Source organism: Vicugna pacos, chromosome 20 (genome assembly GCF_048564905.1).
Source record: "Vicugna pacos chromosome 20, VicPac4, whole genome shotgun sequence".
NCBI lineage: Eukaryota > Metazoa > Chordata > Mammalia > Artiodactyla > Camelidae > Vicugna > Vicugna pacos.
Window position 1 is genome coordinate 36,457,943 of NC_133006.1, and position 27,186 is coordinate 36,485,128.

The 27,186-nt window shown below is 37.0% G+C and overlaps 1 protein-coding gene across 27 annotated transcripts in view; it reads right to left on the reverse strand.

The window, feature by feature from the left end:
• The window catches only part of HIVEP1 (HIVEP zinc finger 1), a 224,579-nt gene that overhangs the window by 71,947 nt on the left and 125,446 nt on the right, over positions 1 to 27,186 (reverse strand). For all 27 annotated transcript variants that reach the window (XR_012062373.1, XR_012062375.1, XR_012062374.1 and 24 more), the window contains one exon: positions 11,726 to 11,779. Coding sequence is in view for 1 of the 27 variants with exons in the window: in XM_072945677.1 (XP_072801778.1) it covers positions 11,726 to 11,779 (54 nt within the window). In the remaining 26 variants the exon portion in view is untranslated. The remainder of the gene's footprint in view (positions 1 to 11,725; positions 11,780 to 27,186) is intronic.

Here is a 27,186-nt window from a genome sequence, read left to right on the forward strand (position 1 = left end):
TTCAATATATCAGAACTAATATAGAGACTTAAAAATAAATGTGCTTATTTTGTTCAAGGACAAGCATACTGAAAATTCCAAAGAAGAATGAGAAAGTATGAAAAGGGAGGCAGTGTACTTGAAAAGCCAAATGTAAATTACAGAATTGAAAAACATACTATCAAATTTAGACTCACTAGAGGGATTTAAGTTCAGAACAGAACAGTTGAAAACAACAAAGAACTGGGAGATAAAAGAAACGACACAGAATAAAAGGACCAGGAGACAAAGGAACACAAAATCCAGGAGCTAAATCTAAAACAAAGAGGATAAACTGCAAAGGCTGGACCTGGAATCTCAGAAGGTGAGGAGATAAATTACTGGGCAGAAGCATTATTTGAGGAGATAAGGTCTAAAAATTTCCAAAAACTAATGAAACACATGAATCCACAGATTCAAGAGTGCTATAAACCACAAGCAGGGTAAATACAGAGAATTCACACCCATACACATCACGGTGAAACTGCACAAGTCAGAGACGAGGCCAAAAGTCTTACAAGTATCAGAAAATTTAATTATAAAGACAGATTCCCTTCAAACAAGGAATAATTAGACTCATTAGCGACATCTCAACAGCAACAATGTGCTTCAAGAAATAAATTGCCAAGCTAGAGTTCCATGCTTCTATACTCAGAAGAAGTATTTTTCAAGAATGAAAAAGAAATAGACATTTTCTAATAAATGATACTTGAGATAATTTGTCACAACAGACTTGCACTAATGGAAAATTAAAGATGATTCTTCACATAAAATTATCCCATATGGGGAACTAGAGACATAAGATGAAATGATCCCCAAAGTGATTAATATGTGGATGAATCAAAATGAGCAGTAACTTCATAAAAATAATAAAAGAATATATATGGAATCCAAATACATGATAAAAATGGCATGGAAGTCAAAAGCAGGGTAAATGGACAGGACCATAAGAGAGGAAGGAACAAATGCTACGATGCAGAGCTCTGAAAGCTTGGAGCCAGTGTCTGACCGGACAGCAGCCTCCGGGAGCATCACCACGCCTCCCTAAAGGCATACTGAGCAGATCAGAGTGGTTCTTGGAGCATTTAGTGAAATGCACAGTTTTACCAACCAAAATAGATTCAAAGGCTTTGAGTATATTCCTAATGGAGGAAATAATGCTGAAAAATAATCAGAACATAGCAGTAATTCTAAACAAGAAGCTCAGCCCTAAACAGAAAAGCAGGAATGGAATATAAGTGGAATTTAAGGTCAACTGCTTAAAAGTAAGACCAAGGATAATTTAGTCAAGAGTTTAAACAATGCAAGGTTCAACATTAAACTCTTACAACACAACAAGTAGCCAACAGAATACATTTTAAAAAACTGTTCAAAAGAAATAGAAAAATAATTATATGGTGGGGGAGGAAATCTGAATTCACTATTAATAGGCTATGATGCAGCAAAAAGTCAGGAAATAGAAAAAGAATACAGATTTTAACAGAAAAGGAAAATGTAGAAGAATAAAAACACACTAAATTGTATACCTTACAACATCTTTGTTACAATAAAAATTTCATAAAGTTTCAGAAAAAATGAAAACACTATGGATTTGGAGTATAGAGATGGCAAATCTCTACCTATCCCCTGAAGTTCTGTATTTTTAAATTCATTGTGCACAGGTACTATTCACACACAAATAAATGTGTAATGAAATACTCAACCTCAAAGCAGGTCGATTAGCAAATTAAGAACCCAACAAATAACTGCTTAGTTAACAATAATTTAAAATAATATAGATCGAAATCTAGCTGATACAGACAAAAAAGGGACTCAAATATTTGTGTAATTAAGCATTCAAAGGCAAATAAATACCACAGAACTTTTTTACATACAAAAGAAAACTTGCTAAGCAGTCAATAATAATTTCATAGAAATAATTTTGACTGTAGAAATATAGGAAAAATGAAGTCAAATAAATCAAACTGAAAAAATGTTTAAGTAGATAAGTAACAATTAAGTTTGAAATTTTTAATTAAAGAAAAAATCAAATAAATGTTCTCAGAACTGAAAAAGGGTAGGATATTAAAAACAGAAAGCTACTTAAAATTATGAGGTCATACTCTATCTTAATATATTTAGATACTTAAATAACATTTAGAATATAAGAAATTATAAATACATTTACTCAAGAAGGCACAAACTTGAACAGGACTCTAATTACAGAAGAAAATAAAAATACATTTGTTCAAGACCTATATATGCTTTTCTTCTCCGACAAACACTCAACTGTCAAGTAACTTATAGTAACATTTCATACGAAATATAAGGAAAACCACCCAACACAATCAATTAAGTTCCGACACATCAAAACATTACAGGCCAATCTCAGTGCACGGCACAGCCATTCATGCAGCTGTCACAGCCAGAAATCACCCTAGACCCCTCCTACTCTCGTCCCAGTTACCACTTCTGCTTGCTCTTTCTCCAGATCATCATTACTTAAATATGTTCTCTGGTGGCCTCCGGGCAGAGGAAAGCCTGGGTTTCAGACCTGGCTTGACCACCTAGGTCTGTTCCTGTTCTTCATTATTGGTAAAATGCACGTAACGGTAACTCACGGGGCTGTGAGGATTATTTGAGACAATGCGTGTAGAAAGCACGATGTGGTGTCCAAAACTTCAATTTTAGCTCATTAATATTGCTACTGTTGATGATGTTATAATTATTATCATTGTATCATCATCATCAGTGGAATTGTGACAGTAGAACAAAATAGGTAAGCCAGTATTTCAGCATTTCTTTCCTGTAACACCAAACTGAATACTGAATAACACAGATAAACACTTATATTTTAGCTTCAGTGAAACTAAATTTTTAACTCTTCTAATTAAAAAATCATAAATACACATTTTATTTGATGTCTTATAAGTTTATAAAAGAACATTATTCTAATATGTTCTATGTATTAAAAAGATTAGAAAACTGATTCAGACTTTGATCAAACAGTAAGTTTACAAAATAACAATCATATTTCCCTTATTTGAGGTCATTCAAATTTATGTCCTTTTGCTTCACTTTCATGAGAAAGATTCCAAAAATCTTGGTGATTTTCCTAAGAAAGATCTTCAATTCTTTAGAACATCACAACTTTTCCCACCAGGTAACTAAATGTTACTATATTACAGACTACCCCAAGAGTAGTCTTAGTGTTCGGATAAAACCGAAAGAAAGATTCATTTGTAGTAATGTGCATTAATGTAGTCATTCATTTGTAGTTTATCTATTAAAGGGTAAAGAATTAAGCTTTTATTTTTGTTATACATAAATTATTTGTATAAATCACTGCAGATATATTTACTTCAGAGATGCAATGTAGGTTACAGCAGGAAAATTAAAACATATCTATTTAAACACACATCAGAAACAGAAGAAAGTAACAGTATGTCGTTTAGAACTCATCTGCTGTGTAAAGGAATTCATCCTTACCACCTCTGCCCCATCCACCCACCCACCCATCCATCTTCATTTATTAATAAATATTTGCCAAATGCCTACTCATGCACCAGGAACCACAGGAGCTGCTGGGACATGACACTGGGCAGAAGTGAACTTGAGCGTTTATGAGGACACCTGTGTGGCAGGGGTGAGGGAAGAGGTGACTGAGATGGATCTCACAGGCCGGGAGCTTTTTTTGTCTTCATGCTAAGAGACACAGGAAGCCATTACAGGGTTCTGTTAGCAGTTACTAAATGGCTAACTGCATGTTAGGTGGTGGGCTTCCAAAAATTAACACGCGTAGAGATATCCCTATTCCTGGCTCCGGTGCAGAGCTACACTCCCAGTACAATGTCAAATCCACTTCTTCCCTAACAAAACATCCAACTGTGTGTAACATGCTACTATATACATTTGTTCTCATTTAAATTTTCTTCAGTCCTCTTCCTGCCTCTTCTCACTCATCCACAGAATCTCATTTGTTGCTTCTAAATCTTTTCTTGAATAAAATAGTTAATGTTATCCCCCGTGTTTGGTGGGTAGGGCAAAATTCTAGTTTATCACCCTTTAAAATTCGATACTCTTATACGCAGCAGAGCCCAACAAAACACACTCGGAACAGTGAAACAGTGGCAAAAGAATGTCCCATCTTCGTGAAATGGTACTTGGCTGTTCCAGTAACGGTTTTCTTTTTAACTTTTTAAACTTTATTTTCTAGAATTGCATGCAGTGGCTTACCTGTCTTCACTTGATTCTGCTTCCCCTCACTTCTGTTTTCTATTCTTCCCCAGATTTATATCCCTCACTTTGATGTGACGTGTGCACCGCCCTCTCTGGCCTGAGTAAACATGAGGAAAAGAACTAGTCTCTGGGCAGGCAGCAAATGTCTGAGCTGGCCTCCCTTTTCCTCCTTTCTCTTGCCTCACACATAGATCACGGCGGCCAAGCCGCGGGGAAGCCTAAGTAAGCACCGGCAGCACGCAACGCCCTTCTCAGTCACCCGCACCATCATTCACACGGAGAATAACACGGAGGCACAAGCATGCGGTCAATTATCTAAGAAGCGAAGATAGTAAATTAAACATAATCTGGGTTTTTTTTTTTCCCTTATCCTTCCTCCATGAATCCCCAAGTGAACCAACAGAATGAGAGCCACTCACTCCTTTGTTTTCCACAGTCCTCAGGGATGCTGATCTCAAAGAAGCTCAAATCCACATATTATCTGAACTACTTCTCTCTTGCCAAAAAATGAAGCAGTGGACAGAAATACAGACTTTACAGAATCTTAAACAAATGTATTTCCAACATTTTAATCTCCCTGAAATCCCACTGCATCTTCCAATCAAGTCTAAGAGGAGTGTGTCATAACTTAACTGGTGGTGACTTTTTCCTTTCGTAAATGGTGCGTGAAATCATTGTGCATCTTACAATCAACAGCATTCCGAACTCAGTGGAATAGGCTATAAAAGTGTAAAAGAATGCAAGCCTTTCTTTGAATCCTATAAGTAAACTCATGTTAGTTATTTTAGCCTCTAATTTAATAAATGATTACTCAATAGAAAGCAATCAGTAAAACTGTTAGGAAATAAATTGAGAGTTTTTGCCTCTCATATTTTGCAGGAAGCAAAGTTTTTGCATATACACACCGTGAACAGAATATTTAAAGACACTGTACTAAAAAATGCTTTGTTTATCATTACGCAAATCATCTTCTATAAAGCTGGTACAATCTAGCTGAAAGGCAGTGATCTCTTGGGATTTGGTATTTTTAAAGCTCAAAATATTGACAGGATTGACACATGATACCTTTAACTCACACACATGGCACAATTAAAATAATACCAATTTTCCTGTAATTTGAGCCATTAGCATTGTCTATTACAATACAAGAACATTTCAGGAGACCTGAATGTTTAAATTTGAAATTCCAAGCAACATAATATTAAGAGAGAAAACAGATGACTTTCTTTTCTGAAAAACAGAAAATCTGTTGCTGTTCTCCCAAGGGAAATTTATTAAGCACTGCTGCCAGTCTACAGAAAACCTCATGAATTTTGATTCTACCAATTCAGATTTTATGATAATTTGGTGAGAGCCGAGTTACAGCTTTCAGGTTCCTTTAGGGTACAGACTTTTCCCTTCCTATCTGTTTCCCAGGGCTAAAAAGAATGGCTGATGCACAATAAAAAATGATTGAATAAAAGAATGAACTAGTAACTTTACAAGAAAAGAAGTATGAATTTTTTATGCCTATAATATTAAGAAAGCAGAACTTATAAACATTTTTCTTTAAAATAAACACCCATTAATGCTTATTTATTTCCCAATAATTTATAAACCCAAGGACCACAACTTGTCAAAAATATGTACTTAACTGGTTAGCATTACTGTAATACTGAAATAATAAAGCTGTATGCCTTTAAAATATTCTACACTTCGGACATCTCACTAACATATTACCCTAGCCTTTCCATTGGCTGTATCACTGCGAGCTTTCATTTTATAATTGTTAATGCCTTTCTAAGTTTATAACATTTTAACTAAGCCAACCAAGTTCTGTTTTACTTCACATACTTTCTCCCAGACTGTTCTAAAACATTTTTATCTTATCTTCTATTATATTAACATTATTCATCTTAATTGAATAAAAATCAGTCCGACTTTTCCATTATGCCACCCAAATTTTAGTCTTCCTTAGGCAGTACTTCAACACCACTAATTAAAAGAACATGCTCTTGCATTTTCTTAGGTACACCTAGCAAAATTCGTAAGGAAGAGAATGTCACGGGCATTAAAGGATAACCTTACACACATAAAATACTATTCTAAAGCAGCCTTCATTTCTTTTTTCCAATACCACATGTGGTATTTAAAAAAGAAAAAAAAAGGGAGTATTTTTCACTGATTGCCAACTTAGTCATATTATAAGGAGCTTAAAAAAAAACATTTAGGAAAGTAGGTGAGCCAGTCCTAGCTTTCTTATTTACCCTCCAATTAGAATTCACAATCTAGTTTTCTGCTCATCAGTCTGTCACTCTCACTTCTGAATTACTCAGTCTAGTTTTACAAAGGAACCTAACTTCCCTGAAGCTTCCCCAGATAGTAAGACGGTAACCAGAACGTAAATCATGCCTGTGTTAACAAAAATCATAGCTGTCAGGTGACTCCTTGGAGCAAGTCTGAGTATCACTGAGTCATTCCAGCAGGACAGACTCCTTACTGTATTTCTTAAGCCATATAAACTACTTACATGCTTACAACCCATTACTCTTGTATATGTGGTAAAAGGGATGATTAACAAATTATCTTTTAAATAAAAACTTTGTGACTAGAATATGTAACATCAGAGCGATGGCTACCGACGGGGAAACTACAGGTATTATGGTGGTGATCTTGGGATTTTGCTGTTTGAGACAGAATAATATGAAAAATCCCAATGCAACATGACCTAAAATCTCCACCTTTTTGTATACCCATTGTCCCTCCTATTTTTTCCTAAATCACAATATTCTTCTCAAAGGTAATCTCTTCAAAGGGTTAATTTAGAACAGGACTAACCTTATTACAGGTTCAACTCGAGTACAGCTCTCAACCAGCTATGATGCAAAGTAATATTAGAATAACATGGCCTTGAAAATTCCACATGCCACTTTCTGGCTGCAGTCCCTGGGGTAAGGTTATTTAACATCTTTCAACTCCAGCTTCTTCATCTTTGTAAAATGGTGAATTTATCTGTAAAATGCTGAATTCTATATTCCTAACATAAAATCTAGGAGCATTTTTATAGAACATTCCCAGAAACTTTTGTTTATCCTGTATTCAGAAACAGAAAGCAAATTAGTTTAAAAATACAAACTGCTTTTAAAAACCAATTAATGTAACAATGCAATTAAGTTAGAAATTACTAACAAAAAGATAAACAAAATCCTCAGCCATCCCCATGGGGGGAAAAATTGTATCAAGAGCATCAGAGAAGAAACCAGCAGGAAATTAATAAAAGTAGCAAATATTAAATCATGTTTAATATAGCTAAAGCAATGTTTAGAAGGAAATTAATAGCTTTAAGTGATTCCAATAGAAAAGAATAGACTTAAAAATGAATAAGCCCAGTTTGCAACCTAGGAAATTTGGTAACAGAATAAACCCAAAGAAAGGAAGAGGAGAAGATAATAAAGAGCAAAATGTAATGAAACTGAAAAGTATGATACAAGAGGCTATCAAGAAAACCAGAAACTAGTACAATAAAAGGGGAGTGAAACAGAAAAACCTTTGGCAAGACTGATTTAATCAGGACAGAGAGAAGAGGTACAAATAAATGATATTAATGAGAAAATGGAGATACAATTATAGATCTAGCAGCAATGAGAGAGTAAGGGAACACCATGAATGATTTTCTGCCAATAAATGTGAATACTTAATAAAATGGATAAATAAGAAAAATACCTGATTGAAGAGAAAAAAGAAAGCTCGAGAAGTCTCATATTATTAAATATATCGACTTGGTACTTAAAAATCTACCCTTAACCCCTCTCCAAAATCAAAATATATTCTAAGACTTGCCCTTAAAGCTATCATTCCAATATCAGATAACTCCATGGGAAGCAGGAGGGCACAGTCTTCAGATCATTCTATGGAGCTATAAAACCTTAAAACAAACCAGGGAAGGAAAATAATAAGAAAGCAAAATCACAGACCAATATCTCTTGAACAGGAATACCTAATTCTTCATGAAATATTTAAACATTTTAATAGTGAAATATCAGAAGCATTCCCTCTAAAATTAAGAACAAACCAAGGATACTACACTATCATTCTGCTGATTTTTTACTGGAGCCAACTGTGTAAAACAAGAAAACAAAGACAAGGAACAATGATTTAAAAGGGAAGAAAGAAAACTTTCATTACTCCCAGCTGATAAGACTGTTTACAAGAAATTCTAAAGCATCTGCAGACATATTTTCAGAATGAATGAGTTCAGCCTGGTGGCTGGATATAAGATGAATATACAAAAATACATTGCATTTCTATTTGCCAACAAGAGCTAGAAAACAATTTCACAGAAAAAAAAATGAAATCAGTTAAATAAATAACGTAATAAACCCAAATAAAGTTCCAAGAGAGAAATCCAGTAAGTACAAGATTCATATGTAAAAAAAATTAAAGGACACTGAACAAAAAACACAAGTATCAAAAATATACTATCCTTATGGATAGGAAGCCTGAAAATTGTGACAGCTGTCAGTTTGCTTAAATTCAATGCAATCCCAAAGTTTCAACAAGTATTTTTTTTAAGTTGATTCTAAAATTTGAAAGGATGAGCAAAAAAATAGAATCAGAGATTATCATGCTATTCTTATGCTTTATAATAATATAAATTACATATATTAATATGCACATTATATATTAAATATAGGTTATAATATGTAATATTGCGTATGTATATAATAATATATATTAGTTATATTTACATACATAAATTTATGTGTCAAGTACTGTGATAAAAATGTAAAACAAAGCATTAAAAATTAAAGCTTATTCATGAGACAGCACATAAACGCTCTCCTAACCTATTTATTTTTCCCAGTTTACTTTATATACATTCCATCACTATATCTGTGACAGTCACTATTTATTTTATTCAAATCTCTTGCAATAATTTTAGAAATAGTGTCAAACATAATGGATGTTAAGAAGTAAGTAGCACTGTAAGGGAGAAAACAGGGACATAATAGAGAACTGTATGAATGATGCATGCTATATTTATCCCTAAATTGATAAAAACCAAAATAAATCAAATTCAACTCATCCGATTTTCATTTATAAGTAGAGAGAAAGGATAAAAGAAATACAACATAATTTGGTGCACTTCTTTATTCTGTTGGTGTATAATGAGCAAAGTCAGTTTCTCTGTCACCATATTACACTGAACAGATGAATCCTTCCTTAAAATGTCAGAAAACAGGAAAGATACCTTTTCTAAGCTACCAATAAGCAAGGTTTGTTTTTCTTATGAGCCCATCGTTAAGCTAAATGCTTCTGAAGATAAATTAGTTACTTGTCCTAATGGTTAAAAAAAGAAGAGGGGGAGAAAGAACCTCAAGTAGGTTAAGGACCACAGCATCTTCCATGGAGACAAAGCCTCATAACACTGAGCAATGTGGGGGAAAAAAGGCAGATGCAGAAAAAATTTAAACTTTCAAGGGGAAATAATCAAAAGCAAGTTGGAAAAATAGTGAAAAACTGATCTAACCTAGTTGACTCATCTTAATCAATAAAGAAGATAAATAACTCTAAATTTTTAAGTATATCCTTCAAAAGAAGAAATGAATCTCCTTTAATAAAACAGACAGCTCAGCAAGCAAAGATCTGAGAAATCTCAAGATCTTTATTACCCAAAGATTTTTATCTCACGTTGTTAAAGACAAACTGATATTATTCCTTAATTATACTTGGGAGGAAAACTATTTTATTTTTAATTCGCCCAGAATGCGTATGTAAAAATGAAAGCCAAGCAGTAATTCTAGGCAGTGAATTGCACAGAACAATGCTCACTTGGTATTCATACTAGGTCTTAAATAAGTGTAGCCTGCCAAATGTAGCCCACTGGATTATTCTCAGCCTCATTATCCAATTTCTTTTTTGAGAACCTTTGTTCCATTTCCTCCTTCCTATCAGGCATTTAGTTCATTGTTTTTAAAGCTCTTTGCCACAGGAGTAGGAAAGAGGGAAAAGGAAGACATATTTATTTTCCTAACTGAAGCAGCTCTAACTCATTACTAGGTGTGGAAAAGGCTGACTATGACAAAGAAGTTTAAATCATAAGGTTCTTATAGCCCGAGTGTCTCAAATACTTTATGATTCTGGCAACAAGGGGAAGCGATCTTGAGTCAACCTTTCTAAGGGACAGCGTGGCTGTGGTGACCTCTGCTCTTCTTAGACTTGTTTCTCTGCAAGAGTGTCATGAAAGGGTCATATCTGATAAGGGCCTTCCAGAGAGTCCAGGGCCAGGGGGAGTGAGGGGAGAGGAAAAAGAAGGAAGACACTCTAAGGTGGCCGCACATCACAGCATCACTAGTCAGACTAGCTGGAAACCACCCTGGAGGCTTCACAGGCTGCACCAAGGGATGGAGAACATGGACAGCGAGAAACTGTTTCCACTAAAGACTCCTAAATGGGAACCTGACTAGATTTAAAAAAAAAAAAAAAAAAAGACTTTCAATTGGAATCCTCTGTGGCTAAATTACTCTGCCAAAATATCCCATTGTTTAATTCAAAGATATAATGAGGACAAAGAAATAATAAATCATGAAATCTAAGCACCATAAAGAGAATCTTACATCTTTTTAATCAATTTCACCCACTAACAGAGAGTGCTGGAACTCTGTCCCCCTTCCTGTCTTCCTCCCTCCCAAAGTTCTACATATATTTTTTTCATATTATCTGGGAAAATAATTAGTATACTTTCCATGAAGAAAAATAATTTTTGCTTTTAAACTTTTTATTTTTTATACAAAATTTGCCCACTATAACTAATAAAAGAACACAAATCCAGATAAATAAAAGAATCTTCCTCTGCCCTTCCTCTCACCATTGTTAACATTTGTGTATAAGTCCATTCAAACTCTGTCCAATCCTATATAAACATGTGTGCCTGCACGTTTTTGATAGAAAAAAATGGTGTATTTTACATTCTACATTGCAATTTCATTTTCCTCATTTAGCAACAAATCATCATAGTCAATTGAAATAATTAACATTTTTAAAAAGCTGCTTAACATCCTGAGATGTGAATGTACTACAACTTATTCAACTGTCCCTGCACTGACTAGCATTTGGGTTATTTTAGTTGTCCTAGGTTTTTGTCATTTCAAGAAAAGTACTGCACTGCATGAACACACCTGTGCACACACATGTGTGAATACAGCCATCAGCATCCATTGCACTGGTTCCTTTATTGCTACCGGAAAGTCTCATGAACAGGACTTTCGGAAGAGCTGTAACAGTCTTTCACACTCCCACCAGCAACATATTAGCATTTCTAGAGCATGCTGTGTAGTTAAAACACTGCAAAAAGCCAAGTCCATATACTTGTAGGGATCCATCAGTTTAAGGTGATTTTTAATTCTGTGATATGCTTACACTGATTGATTTAGCAGGGCTGCAATTACAGGGTGTCTATATAGGAATCTCTGCAAGAATAAAATCTATACTGGGGTTGATTTTAATTTACCTTTTTTTGCCACTTCTGCCCCATTAAGTTCTTTTTGTGCTTCTTCAATTTTGTCTAAGAAAAACAAAAAAAATTATAAATCAATACTTTATATACAAATAAGAATACAGTAAAATAAACACCCTACTTATAAACAGTACCTAACACACAGTAATAAATATTTGTTGAATGAATTATTTATGGAACAAATATGTGTAAACTATTAAAGTAATGATATAATCCTTTTAAAAATTATATTTGTAATTTTAATTATTTCTTAGTCACAAGGCCTACAATTGTTTCCATAATGCAAATAACTAGTGCATTTAAAATACCGAACCATAGTTTAAAAATGTTTAGCTGCTTAATAAAAGTACCTGAAAATAATACTTTGTTTATGAAGACATAGGGATTTTATTAGAGAGATACAACAAATGCCTACTGGCTTAGGAACAAGTCTAATAAGCAAAGGTCATAGATGGCCTAAGACCTAAGACAAGCATGGAAGAAATAAAAAAAAGATGGAAAAATAAAGGAAAAGATGGGCTGAGGAGCAGGAGCCCGACACCCACCACTTGCACCAGCCCCGGATCCCAGAACGCCACGTGGAAGAGACCCTGTACAAACTGGCGGCTGCAGAGCGGCCACCTGTGCATACGGCTTTGAGAGAGCGACCCCCAAAGCTGGGAAGGCTGCCCATGGGGTGGATGGGAGACGGAGGCACCTGGGCCCAGAGCCTACAGTCCTCCCAGCTGAGCTCTGAGCACAACTGGATTTTGTAAATAAGCACATATTCTACTTTGGCAACAATTTAAATTTTATAAGGACATACATATTTCATGACTATGACAGCAACCAATTCCAAGTTTAATGCAGTGGTCTAAGTGCTTATTATAATGGTAAAAGTTACAAAATTCCTAGGACACTATTTTATACTGAAACGAATAGAGTAACCATAATTATATTAACATTTTAGATAGTCCATTGGAGTATAGCTTAAATGCTTTTGAAACATTGGTACTTCCAGCATACACCATTTATGCCTTCCAGCATACACCAGCAGCCCCCAGAATGGTCTCCAATGCTAAATACCGCTACTGGCCACGGAAGATGCAACCTCCAAAACAGCACCCTCCCCAAATAAATAAAAGGCACAGATCCCACCGTAGGCCCTTCAAACCCTGGTCTATCTGCCTCTTTCCCCGTCAGCCTTGCCAGAAAAGCCAGAAATCCAAAGAAACTTTGATTTACAGATCAAACTTCTTTCAACTGCATATTGAGCATATTGAGCCATCCAGCCTGCCCAGTCAAAACGAAGGGGGGGCATCTGAATAAAGTGGGAAAACCAGCTGAAAATATTAGATATTATGCACCAGCAACAGCAAACAGATCTAGATTTTCTTCCTGCCAAATGCATTCCCCTCAGCAGTTTCCTACTTGCTTCCTGCTAGTGATCAGATCCGGAATAAGATCTGAGAGGAAAAGAGACACCCTTTGGAAATAACACAATTTTTTCTCAAAAACTTAAGTTATTTCTTATGAAATGCCAAGTGAAACTGGAAACAGGACTGATAAAAACAATAACCCTTCTTAAATGCAGAAAGCGAACACTGCATTTAGCAGGACTTTTACCTCAAAGGGAAAATTTCAAATGTATGGATGAAATTTATATTAACATAAGTAACAAAACACAAGGCCCACTGTCTCAAAAAATAAAATACACGAAAGTACATTGTAGACATTCAAAATGTAAACAAGTATTAAATACATAGTCTTAGAAACATAAAAATGAAAAGCACTGTGATTTCTATGCCAGCAGTTTCTCCAAACTTAAGAACCACATTTAATACTACAGATATATTAGATATATATTCACAGCAGTAATGACTGTGTTTAAGGGTTTATGCACACACAATTTGGCATTATACAATAAAGTAACTTCTTATTAATAGAATCAACTGTGGCTCAAGGCAGCAAACGCTCGACTGTATTAATACGCACTTAAAGAACAGGTTCTGTCTAGTATATTGAGGTTTGGCCACCTTCTATTTGTACTTTAACAACAAATTCTCACAAAAACGACCTTGATTTACATTTGTGTTAAATCAGTAGATTTAGGACATCTGCTGTGTTAGGTACAAGCATTTACTTAAATGCTTCTACCTGCAGCTCCAGTTCAATAGGTAAATACAATCGTCAGTAAAAGCGTTGTAACAGCCATCATAAGCTTTCCCCTCAATTTTTATAAAAAGTCTTGTTTATATTTAACCTTTGTTCAATGTTTCTCCTGGCAAAATACGATGTTTTAAAGATACTCTCCACAACTACAGAGAAAGTACTCACTTAATACATGCTCTTAATTGGTTCAGACAAGGCAATTTATTAACATTTAAAGGCAAAATTTATCATTTTTTTCACTATGACTCAGAGTAAGAAACATATTTTTACATTCCAACCAATTACATGTGTGTGTATATATATTATGTGTATACATAATGCAGAAACCAAATTACCTACACTCTAATTTCTATCCTTTCCTATTAAACATGAAAAATGCTGCCTTGCCCAAATACACTGATTTCAAAACTCACTGCTGGACTGTAAATCGGCAGCCTGAAACTCACTGATAGAAGGGCAGTCCTCAACCCAGGGTATCACAACGTGTCTCACTGTAAGCCTTGACTGGCGGGGTTGGGGATGGGCGGGTACATGTGATTTAAAATGGGTAGAATGGGAATCTCAGATGCAGACACATCTTCCATCAGACCCTCCCCAACGTCACTGATAATTTCACAAAAACTACACATAAAAATAGATATACATGGAAAATGGACATTCACATCACGCTAGTAAATCTAAGGTGAGTAACATCTTACTGTAACTAGTTCTTACTGTATTTAAGATGTAAGCCTAATTAATTCAAATTTTACTAAATATACTTGGAGTTGTCACCTGGAAAAGATCCCAGCAACACATGAATGGATCCAAAATTGTCCCTAAGATCCAGAGGGGCCCATGGCCGAGACAGTGGCAGGAAAGAGAGGGTACCAACAATGTAGGTGATATTTTGGTTCTGCAACTATTAAAAATGTACCTTTTTACAGTTTGTCTTCTCTGATAAAAGTGCAGAAACTATTTGTTAATGGTTAAGGCTATTAATTATTTTGTTTAATGCCTTATATATTTTAAAATTTTGTTTATATAAGAAAACCATGCAAAAATATTTTACCTTCATCATAGGTAAATAATTATAAATAAAAAGAAAAATGTCACTTCGTAAAACATAATCTGAAACCACTGAACCAAAAAAAAAAGTCCTGGAGCCCTCAGGAAACCACCTTCCTTTTGGGGTTCTGGGAAGAAGAGTGGATAATTAAAAACAAATCACTTATAAAAATAAAGCAATCTTCAAATAAGGGCTCACAGTAAGCACCTGCTCTCTGACCATTTTACCCTCCCCATCTCAGATCCTCAACATCACACCTCAAGAGCCCTGGGATCCAAGACATCACAGTTTTGGAGACCAACACACTAAACTGTTATGATTTGGTTCAACAAAAGCTGTGTGTTTCTATTGTGCTGAATGTCAACTTTGTGTCAAGTACAAAAGGAACAACTAGAGATAGAAAAAAAATTTTTAAAAGCTCTCCTGGAGGGGCTTATGGATTATTATACCCCTTAAAAGATCATTTTAATATTAATTTGACAGTAAATATAAAGCCTGAATCCCCTGTGCAGCTTGATCGTGTTACCTCCTCTCCCCACCTGCCAGACCCCACTCCGTTCTCTTCAGCTCCAGCCCCCTGCCTGCAGGCTCTGTCAGATCCCTGAGCCTCTTCCCAGCTGCCCCTTCCAGCCCATCCCTTCAAGATGTCGTCTCTTGTAGGAAACCTGCTCTAAGACCCTCCTCAGAGCCGTCACTCCCTTCTCTGTGCAGCCGACCCCTTGCATGTGGAACCCATTTCTCTCCAGCTTCGTATCTCATGATCATCAGTAATAGCGACAGTAAGACGGACTGAGTGATCCACTGACAGTATAAACAATAACCTGCCAAGTGACACAGAGAAGCACGGACGCATTCTGAAACAGAGATAAAGGAATTTCTGCACACAAACCAAAAACTGGCATTAGGTGGTTTCACTTAAGAACCTGGCGCTTTATCTTCCCTAACATCATAAATAATTTCTACATTCGGGAAACGGCTTCAGTACACCGATGGCACTAGAATCAAGTATTTATGACTCCATTAGACCCACCAAAGACCTAAATGATCTCCGCCTTAATTCCGTTAGCCCCCCCTTCTCTCTTGCTGCTCTGACAGCACCAATAGCCTCTTCTCCGACACCTACAGGCTCTCACCCCTCACTGAGCCCTAAAAACACACAGCGAAAACACTAATAGTAAAATTTTATTTAGAAGATCCTAAGGAACTGTAAAAGGCACCTCTATTTACTGAAAGAGATACCATCTGATTGAAAAAAGATCACCATATGTGGCTGCACTATTTTTACTACTGAATAAGCCTAACTCCCACATCCCCTCATTACACGTCAGGACAAGCTCCTTATTCTCACTGTTAACTGCTAGAGCAATTTCAGTAAGACTAAGTATATGACAATGATGTAATGTTAACAATGCATTCAGTACCGGTAACCATGTACACACGCCCTTCTAAATGAAGACTAGCCCAGTGTTCACTATGCAGTCAGCTACGTAAAGCTACCTTTGTAAGTAACATGTTTTAACCTGTATGTTACACATCGTTTGTACCTCTAGACCTATGTCTTTCATGAAGTCAAGCTCTATGATAATGCCTAAAATGACAGTCTAGACTAATATAATATTTCAAATTGAAAAATATTGCTTGAATAAGTAAAAAAAGAGACTCAACTCTTCACCAATGAATTTAAAAACTGTGATTGGTAAAAATTCTTTTAAAAACCCCATAAAGTTACTCAACTTGATCCAGAAAGAGAAAAACTCAACTAGAATAACCATGGGTGATTGATAAAGTTACCAGATAATAATGCAGAATTACCTTTATTGTAAAGGTTAAAGGCCAAGATGGTTTTATTATCAAATTCTTAACCAATTTTGAAGAATAAATCATTTCCTAAACTGTTCCAAAGCACAAGCTAACACAAAAGGTTTTCTAAATCATTTTAAAAAGCCAGTATAACCCTGATATCAAAATCTGACCAAGGGGCAGAAAAGTCTCACACAGGAATATGGATGTAACAGCCTGTATTCAGAAGTATATTCCAAGATTAGAAAGCCATGTCCAAGCAGGGTGTAAAGTAAGTACACAGAGATAGTTCAGTATGAGGAAGCACGTTATCATAATCTGGAAAAGTAAACAGGACGAGGCAGAGGCAGGGGGAGAGGTAACTTAAATAATACCCAAAATGTACTTTTTGATTAAACACATCTATCTCTAGTGTAAACAGAAACAAAACAAAAAACCCTCAATGATGAATAAAAAGGATACGCTTCATTGTATTAACCTTGTGTTATTCTAATAAACATCCCAAAACAAAGAAATTAGCCAATACCCCTATAAACACCTCCTTTAGGAAGCCTTCCCTGACCCAGGCCCCCGGGCCCTGGTCTGTGCCCCGAGCAGTGTTCTCGGCCCCGGAGCAGCATTCATCACAAGACAGTCCGAGAGCCTGTGTGCTTGCTCGCTTTCTTCACTGAACTGTATCTTATTCAACAGAGAACACAGGTGCCTAGATCACTAGACCTTCAACACGTATTTGTTAAATAAATGAATCACTATTGCAGTATTTACTGCAGCATTTATGTTAACAATTACTTGGGGACAATTTTACATGTAAAACAGTAAGGAACTAGTTAAAGAACTATGGTAGCCCCATACAATAGAATTTTATTTAGCCATTAAAAATGTTTTAAACATACTTACCGGCAGAAAAAGTGCTCAAAGTATATTACATAATAATATTTTGTGCCACATAGATGTATATGTACACACACACACATCTACAACGAAATAGGCTAAAATGCAATATCTGAGGGTAGTACATTAACAGGCAGTTTTAATGTTATTTCTATTTTGTTCAATTACTAAATTACCCACAATAAGTATTTTAATATAAAAATAAATATTATTTAAATTTAGTAAAAATTCTAAACCCCCCAAATGTGCTTGAATTATCTTTAAAAAAAATGTTGGCTGGCTATAGGTTCTAAATTCCAAATTTAAAGATCATATAAAACACCCTGAGGGTAATTTCTAAAACTTAAAATCATTAATATACTGAATGGTTCATTTAGTTCAGAATTACTTATTAGCTGCTGTGAGCTGGCCCTGGTGATACACAAAGACGAAGAATCCTACGCGCAGGAGGTGACAGAAGTAAACAAGCAATCCCTGCACACGTGGCAGCTGTGTGACTATGTCCACTGGGCATCAAGGCAACACGGAAGGGTGTATATGTGGCTGTCTCGGAAAAAGGAAAAATGGTCCTGAAACACCATCATGGAAGAAATTATACATGGGCTGAATATGCACAGAAGAAAACGAGAGATCTCGTTGAGAGAAGGGGCGGGCATCTGGTGGGCAGGGAGCAGAAGGAGGCTGGAAAGCAAAGAAAACAAGGTAGAATGTCAGGAACTCAAAGCAGTTTGGAACATAAATCTGGAAACAACAGGTCTAAAGATACAGGATATGAGAGCCACCTTCTTATGTAACTGGTTGTTAAAACCATACCAGAGAGTAGGTCGAAACAAAAATATAACTATTCTATGAAGTAATTTGGCCATAGGCATCAAGATCATTGAAACCCACCTTTATCTATTAACATACTAAATCAACTTACAGGGAATCTAGACTGAGACTGTGAAAGGAGTGGAACAAAGGCTGTTCATTACAGTACTTTTCTTAACAGAAAAAACCTAAATAATCTATGGCACGTGGAATACAGTAGGTGCTCAATAAATACATGTTGAATGAATAATTGAGAAATGGTTAAGTAAATTACAATACCTCTGTACAATAGAATGTCATAGAACCACTATATTATAGGCTTCTAGAAAGACCCACTGGATCAGAAACTATACATATGGTACCCCAGACTGAGTAAGTTTTGAAAGCTTTGACAAGTGGGCCACCCACCCTCCAGTTAAGAATCATTGGTGGGATGAGAGGTAGAGGAAAACAAACCCAAGAGAAAGGCAAAAGAAAAAAAAAAAAGGAAGGGAGGAAGGAAAGAAAGAAAGAAATGAAAAAAGAAGGAACAGCTGAAAAAATTAGGAGAATAGAAATAATTTGTCCACATAAGTCAAGAGAACAGTGTTTCATTGTCAAATCATTAGATGATGCAACTGATAAAGACTGAAAAAGCTCCCACTGGATTGAGCAATTAAAAGGTCCTAGTGATGCTTCTCAAAGCTTGTAGTGGAATGTCAGGCCAGTGGGCAGAGGGCTGAAAAAGTGATGGGACAGGAGGTAAAGGAAAGAATAGAGCATAAGTGTCATTCAAAACATTCAGCAAAGAAGAACAGATGAACTTAAGGGCCAGAGAGAAACAAAGGGTCAAAGGAAGGCTGTTTGGTTTGATGTTTTTCAAAGACGTTTACAGACCCAAGGGAAGGAACCAAAACAAAAAACAAAAAAAACACCACCCCCCCCCCAAAAAACCTAGAGTAAAGATACAGGAGAGCGGGGGATGTGGAGGATAAGGTTCTGAAGACAGGAGAGGCCAGCAGCAGGTCCAGGAGAGGGGCTGGTTTTGAAGAGGGAAACGCCCAGAGCGACTCTCTGAGGTCAGAGGGAAGGGAAGGACGAGAGAAGGGTCTTCACTCGGGAAAAGTCTGCTGATGGGAAGGATGAGACAGAGGCAGTGCACAATCAACTGTCACAGTTTTATTGAGACCAGAGGCATGGCTGCCTACAAAGGAAAAGGAATTTGGTGTTTATGTTAAGGAGTCTGATAAAAATTAGACAAAGGTCTGATGAGAACAGAAGAACTGACCAACTTTAAGGACAAATAAAAGCATTGATAAATAGCAACTAGGGATCCGTGAATGTGGAAATCCATGCTTTTGGTTCAGTGTGTTCAACAGTATTCTTTATTCTAACAAAGTTTGGCAAGCTGGATGAAGAAACTGAGAAGGAATGCCAAATTTGAATTTTTCCAGGAGGAAGGACAAAGAATTCAGTGAGATGGAGGTGCTAGAGAGTTGTTCACGTGACCAAGCTAATATACAAGGTGAGTGGTGGCTAGGAAAGAACCGAGAAAAAAAGATGTAGGTACCAAGGACAGGGGAGGGGAGCTGAGCATCTCAGGGCCCAAAAAATCTGGCTAGAGGTTGTGATCAACTTCTGTTAAAGGATTCAAGGGTTTTAAAAAGATCCAGAGTGGCTGTGGAAAAAGTAGGGTAGAGATAAAGGTTAACTGGACATGAACAGTCTCTTAAACTAGTATGATAATGAGTCGTGAAACACCAAAGAAGATTCAGAACAGAATGTCGTAACAGTTTTAAAATGTGAAATGCCTAACCTTACTATGATTTTATGGCCTAGTCTCGGCAAAACTATTCATTTTTTTTAGAAAGCATGTTTCCATCATGGTACTAAGAACATCTTGAAACAGTTCAAAGGGAAAGGTAGATATGAGCTCCGTTATGCTTTAAAATTATGGATCAATTAAATGCAATGTTTCTTCTATAAGACAATCATCCTGATATCAAAACTGACCATGAAAATAACAAAATGTACAGACACAGTGAATGTGTTACACTGGACCAGCTTAGGCTTTTGAATTATTTTTTGTCCCTTAATAACCTACCAGCTGGTTTACTTTGTAGGCAGTTAGTAGCCTTGATGGGTAGAGCTGAGAACTGTTAGTCCACGGTGCTCAAACTCTTGAGCTTTTAATAGTGGGGTAATTATACCCTCTTACCCCTAGAAGGTGCTACAAAGACTGCTAGCTTTTATGGTTGAGGATGCATTTTCCAAGTAAAAAGCAAAGCAAACACCCAGTCTGCTTCCCAAAACCTCACACTGTTTGGGAGTCCGTGAGGCGTCCAGGAAGGGGTGAAGGTCGAAGTTGAAGAGCTCCTTTATTAAACAGCTACCTAAGCAAGTCGGCCTGAGGTCCCTTAGTGCCACTCTCCCAGCTCCTGATTTGCTGACTGATTATACATCACCTAGAAGAGTAAACCTCAAATTCTGCTACACACTCCAGTCACTAAATATTAGCCTCAGTGTTTAAAACTCTTGATACCGAGGCTGTACCCCATTAAATCAGCATTTTTAAAAGTTTTCCAGGTAATCCCAACATGCAGCCAAACTTCTCTAAATTACACATATTATCAGATCGAGATTCAAAAATCGAACGAAATGCAAGAAGTGAAGGGAAAAAGTCTTAAACGCCTGCTCTTCAAAGCAACTTTTTACCAAGCAAGTGGGGCAGCAGCAGCATCACCTGCCTGCCAATCAGAGGGGCTGCTGACATGCGTGGGCCCCAGGGAGGACTGGGCGGGGGGCGGGGGGCGCAGAATTCAAGTATGCTTCACAGCTAAGGATGTCCACGCCACTGTAAGTCTAGAATGCAAAGCCAAAGCGTATATTCTTAATAAGCATACCACCAAAAACAGATTTAAAGTTAATTACTAATATGAGCCCTAAACTAGAAAGTAAATTTCCAGCTAAAAATTCAATGTATGAAAATACAAAAACTAAACATAAAAAAGTATTGTGTAAAGATGCTGAAAACTGACATGGATGAACAGTTTTCTAATAATTACATTAAAGTACTTTGCCCACGGTGGTTTAGGTATCATTATGAGAGCATGACAACGCTGGTTTCCCCCTCCTCCCATGTGATGATTTCTGATGTAGAAAATGAAAGGTCGTCATGGTAACCACAGGGTGAGAAAGGAATATGAAGACAGAGGTTCTTACCCTGAGAGGCTAAATGCCAGGGTCCACTAAACTTGTGTTACTAACCCAGTAATGGCTTCACACGTGTACCCATATGCATGTATGTGCCCCCACGTGCGTGTGTGTGCACACACACATGCATACAGAATCCAGGGCTAAGGATGAAGATGTAGAGACAGATCACTGAGAGACACCCAGGAGGTGTGGATATCAGATTAAATAAGTCTACTGTCTTCAAGCTAGCATTCTGACCCACCCCCGGTCTGCAAATAACACATCCATTTTCCTTATAGTACATTTCTTAAAGGTCCTCTTATTAAAAAAAAAAAAAAGGAAAGAAAGAAAAGGAAGGACTTAAATACACGGTGTCGCGATCTTCTAGGCTAAAATATAGAAACTAAGCATAGTGAACTCTGGCGACCTGGCGGGCGTGGCACTGCCCACCTTCTCCGGGTCAGCTTCCTCCCCTCTTCCCAGAAAGCCCACCATCCATCACCAGGAAACGGGGAATGCTCACAGTATTCTAGCAACTGTGGGAACTGTACTTACTATGTGTTGAGGTAAATGATAATTTGATATTTCAGATTTCTGGTTCCACTGGTTCTGTTTTGTGATCTCAAATTACTACAGATACAAATAAATCTACATTCCCTAAGAAATGAAAAGGAAGAAAGAGGATGAAATTAGAAACATAGGGGAAGAAGCGAATAAATAGTGGAGATAACTGTTTGCAAACACCTTTTGGGTAAAAAAAAAAGTATTAAAGGCACAGAAGACTGGAAAGGGAAGGCTACAACTACATTTCTTCTAGAACTCTAACTGCATGAAATGTCAGTTTGGGGTAAACAATATTTGATATTTCAGTTTCCTGTGTCAGACCCAGCAAACAGCTATGACATAAGGATCTGCTCAGCCACCTGCCGGCGGACTGGTGACACTGTGTCGCTGCTTCTGCCCGTGGACATCCCGGCTCCACCCTCCCCTCTGGGTCAAGCCCTGCTCTCCTGGTGGATACACAGCATCCCCTCAGCAAGACGCACGGCTGCGGACAGACTTAAACTCCAAGACATCCATGCCACACTGCAGAGACTCTGAAAAGCCTTTCTCTGGATGACATGAAACAGTTGACTACATTCTAATTCAAAAAGAAATGAGAATTTTTCCTCCTTGAGCCCTACCACAAACTTAGCAGACACAATACATTCATTATCTAATGTGAGAAGTATAGACACCTCTCACAGTTGTCTTCAAAGTAATTTTATCTGATTCTGTCTTATTTTTCCTTATAAACTTTTATTTCAAAGAGTATTCTTTATTTCAAATCTACAAATACAGATTTGAAAGCCATAAATGAGGCCATAAATAGAATGATGTTGGCCAACAAATGCATGTTCAAATACGTGATGGTATCTAAAGAATATCTAGAAACTTAAAAGCCACCAGTTAAAACAATATCAAAAGAAATCTATTTATATATTTGACCATTAAAAACAAATCAACAATGAAAAATTCTACAGGACAAAAAAACCTAGCTTTTCTGACAAATAATTTGCGAAGAAAGGAAGAAAGAATAAGAAATGGTACTTGTAGATGAAAAAAACATAAAAAGCAGATAAAACTACAAAACATGTGGACTGTATTTGATTCTAACAAAATGTTTAAAAACTATGACACTGTAGGGAACTGGAAATTTAAACACTGATAGGATTTCATCGATCATAGTAAGAAGTTAACTTTTTTGGTCTCATACACGAATTGTGATTATGTGAAAAAACATTCCTTGTCCTTCAGATAAATGCTTATATAACAAAAGCATATCAATGAAATGCTGTATCGGAGGTCGTAAAACATTAGGGGAGCGGAAACGCCCAGGGCAGCAGAGGGAACCAGACTGCTCTCAGGTGTGAGCTATGAAAGCTGGATGCCGGGCAAGTAGAGGGTTATTACACCGTTCTAGTTGTAATTATTTTGAAACCTCCCTAACCAAAAGTATAAAAAAAAACAAAAGAAGATGCCCAATCTGAAGAAAAAAAAAAAAAAGGAACAAAACCTGAAAGGTTACCAAAGTATTATCCATGTGCTGTTAGTGCTATGTTCAAATAATAATCATAAGCAAGAAACGATACATAACCGTGGGCAATAAATGAGGCAAAGCATCCAAAGGCCCAGCACACAGCAGACATTCCACTGAGGTCACTGCCCCCAGAAACAATCAGAGCCAAGAGGAAATTAAATAACTTCTGAGCTACCACTAGGAGGCAGGTTTGTACACACCAAAACTGAAAAGGACAACAAAGAGAATAAACAATCTTTTCCAGAAATATGACATCCAGTGTTCTTAATTCATTTTGGTAAGGCTGGGGGAGGGTAAGAATTAAGACTGTAAAGCTTTCCAAGATACAAAGTTAAAAAAACAACAACAACAAACAAATCAAAAAACAAAATCCAAGGAGTAGAGCAATGTATATAGCATGCATCTGTCAAAACATAAAAATGAGTGTATGAGTGTGTGTGTGTGTGTGTGTGTGTACGTGTGAGAAAGGATACATAAGTCACTCACTACTGCTGGTGTTTACAGTCTCCCCTGGGGAAAGGGGACCAGGGAGAATGATACATATTTAATTGTACTTAATTTTTACGGCCATTTCTTTTTGAATGAGTTAAACAATGACATATGATACAAGAAGGAAAGAGAATTTCAAACAAATCAACCACTGTGAGCACCTTAGGTTCCAGGTCATTTTTCATGTTTGTGCGTGCACACAGACACACACAGACACACACACACACACACACCCTTTTTAAAATGACACAAGAACTATATGGACACGCTGTCTTCTTCTGGTTTAATATTAAAATATCTCCATCTTTTTCCAATAGTGATCTATCATTTCTTCAATTAAAAAAAAGCAAGTTTACAAGAAAAAGAAAATGAAACTTCAAAATGTCTCTATTAAAAAAGTCCATGTGTCCACTGTGCAGCATCTCCTAGTCAGTGAGTGACACACACACAAACACACATGCAGTTCTGCACAAGGGCTCAGGGACTGTCGTCTCTATGGAGACCTTAAACCCGGGTGAGGAACTTCTGATAGAGACCTAATCTACATTCTCACTGTTCTTTTGCATTCTGGATGAGGAGGCAAAGGTGCATTTCCATAGTAATACGGAACATGTTTTCATTTTTTTCAGTCGTTAAATTTCTTAATTTCTCCCCAAATAATGTAACAATGTAGCTCTTACTAGTACAAACTATTCTTACTTAGCCACATTAAAAAAAAAAAAGATGGGGACAAGTGAGTAATTAGAACAAATAATCTGTTCCTTTCCCCAATTTACCAGTCCAATTATATTTCACAAACCTTTACACAGTGGAGGAGAGTAGACAGGAAAGAAAAAAGTACTGGCACTAGTTCATCAGGCATTGTGCTCAGCACAGTACGTCTCATTCCACCCTCAGCACCTACGATGTGCAAAGCTTTGAGCTACATACAGTCTTCCCTTGAGAACCCAGACTCTAGTGGAGATGAAGATACATTAATCAAGTAATATTAATGTGTAGGTAACTATAATGTACAGTAAATAGTGATAATCTCACAACAGCAAAAGGAAGAAGGGACAATGAAGCAAAGCTCTCACAGTACAAGCCCCACTGATAATCAGTCCACTTTTGACACAACAGTGTGTAGCCGCGAGTACTGTGGTGGAGCCAGTCATCCCAGGATACCACACTCATGAACCAAAGGATCAGAGCACTAATTCCTCCCCGTGCCAGCTTGGGAGTCTTCCCAGAGTCTCTTAACTCTTCAGATAACCATCTGCCTAATTCTATAAAAACTTGCACTGATATCAAGAATGCATTATCTACTCATTCAGGACTTCTGGCTTCTGGTAATGGCAGAGTGGCTTATATGGGACTAACCTTCCTGTCAACACAATAAAACCATGGACAATATATTCAACAACAACAACAACAAATGATGAACAGGAAGGTACTGGAGAGTGACCAAAAGCAGGCAGAAACTGGATGGGATTTGACCCTAGAAGGATGAGAAGCAAACGAGGTAAGATCCACATTTCAATGACCTTTCCCAAAGGACAATCACCCATGAGGCTGAAAGCAGTAGGCGTACAGGGCTGCTGCAACAGGTGGAAATTGAGGAAGAAAATCCCAGAAAAGAGGGAGCCCCAGAGGAGGGAGTCCAGAATCTGAGAACAAACCCCTCAAATCCTTGGCTGAGTCCTGAACTGCTCGTGTGGAGGGTTAAGACTTCAAGGAACCCAAGGGGAAAGCAACCCACAGGCAGGTGGAAACAACTGAGCAACGTATCCACAGCAGCTCCCAGTACTGGACACAGGACTTGGGGTTCAAGTCCTTCCAAGACAGAGGAGCCTGGTAGAAGCCTTGCCTTTCCACTGAAATCTCAGAAGGCTATGCCTTACCATTAACATCACATCTTGGCATCAGGGCAAATAAAACAGACCTATTCTGAAAACCCTAAAATCAATCTTCTATGAGTTTCAGATGTGATAGTAATTCAACTGTCTGCTAAAACAAAACCCAGCAACCTTCAGAAGATAACAGAATCCAGAGCCTCTAAAATGTATCAGCCACACTGCCCTCTATACAATAAACAGGAATTCCAGAAGAAAGAAACTCTAAAAAGAATGGAAATAATAGAACAGAACATACAATATCTGAAATAAAACAACAAATGGAACTCTGCAAAAGAAAAGATTAGTGACCTTGAAGTCAACAGAAATGATCAAATGTGAAGCCTAGAAAGAAAACACTGGAAAGGGACTGAGTTTCAAAGGCCTGTGGAGCAGCATCAAGTAGTGTAACACACAAGTAAGTAACGTCCCAGAAGGAGAGGAGAGAGAAAACTGGAAAGAATGGCTGAAGAAATAATAGCTGAATTTTCCCACATTTGATTAAAAACATCAACCTACAGATTCAAGAAGCTCAGTGAGCACCAAGGAGGATGAATACAAAGGAAGCCACGCACAGACCGGTCATGTGCAACAGAATACTGAAGGGGCTGGGGGACATACTTCTAAACTGCTGAACAGAAAAAAAAAGTCAAACTAGAATTCTGTATCTAGCAAAATTATGATTGAAATGAATGAAAAAATGAAAAAAAATCTGTTATTAATGAGATGAAAATCTGTTATTAATACTATGAGCAATGCTACAAGTGGTGATTTAGGCTGAAGGGAGATGATAACAGATGAGAACACGTGGAGAAGCAGCCAGCAACCTCCGGTCTGGAGGCCAAATCCAGCCCACAGCCAGTTTATGTTAAGGCCTATGCATTATTTTAAATGTTAACAAAGGGGAAAAAGAAAAAAAGAACAAGAAGTACATATGATGGAGACTGTATGAGGCTGCAAAACCTGTAACAGTTACTGTCTGGCCTTTTCCAAAGAAAATTTGCAAACCCCAACTGATGAGAAGGAAGGAGGAGGTGGATCAAAGGAGGGAGGGGAGACAGACACAAGGCAAATTCAAACGGCTACGTTCTTCTTCAGTTTTTAAAGACAGCTGACTGTTTAAAGCAAACATAATACAGCA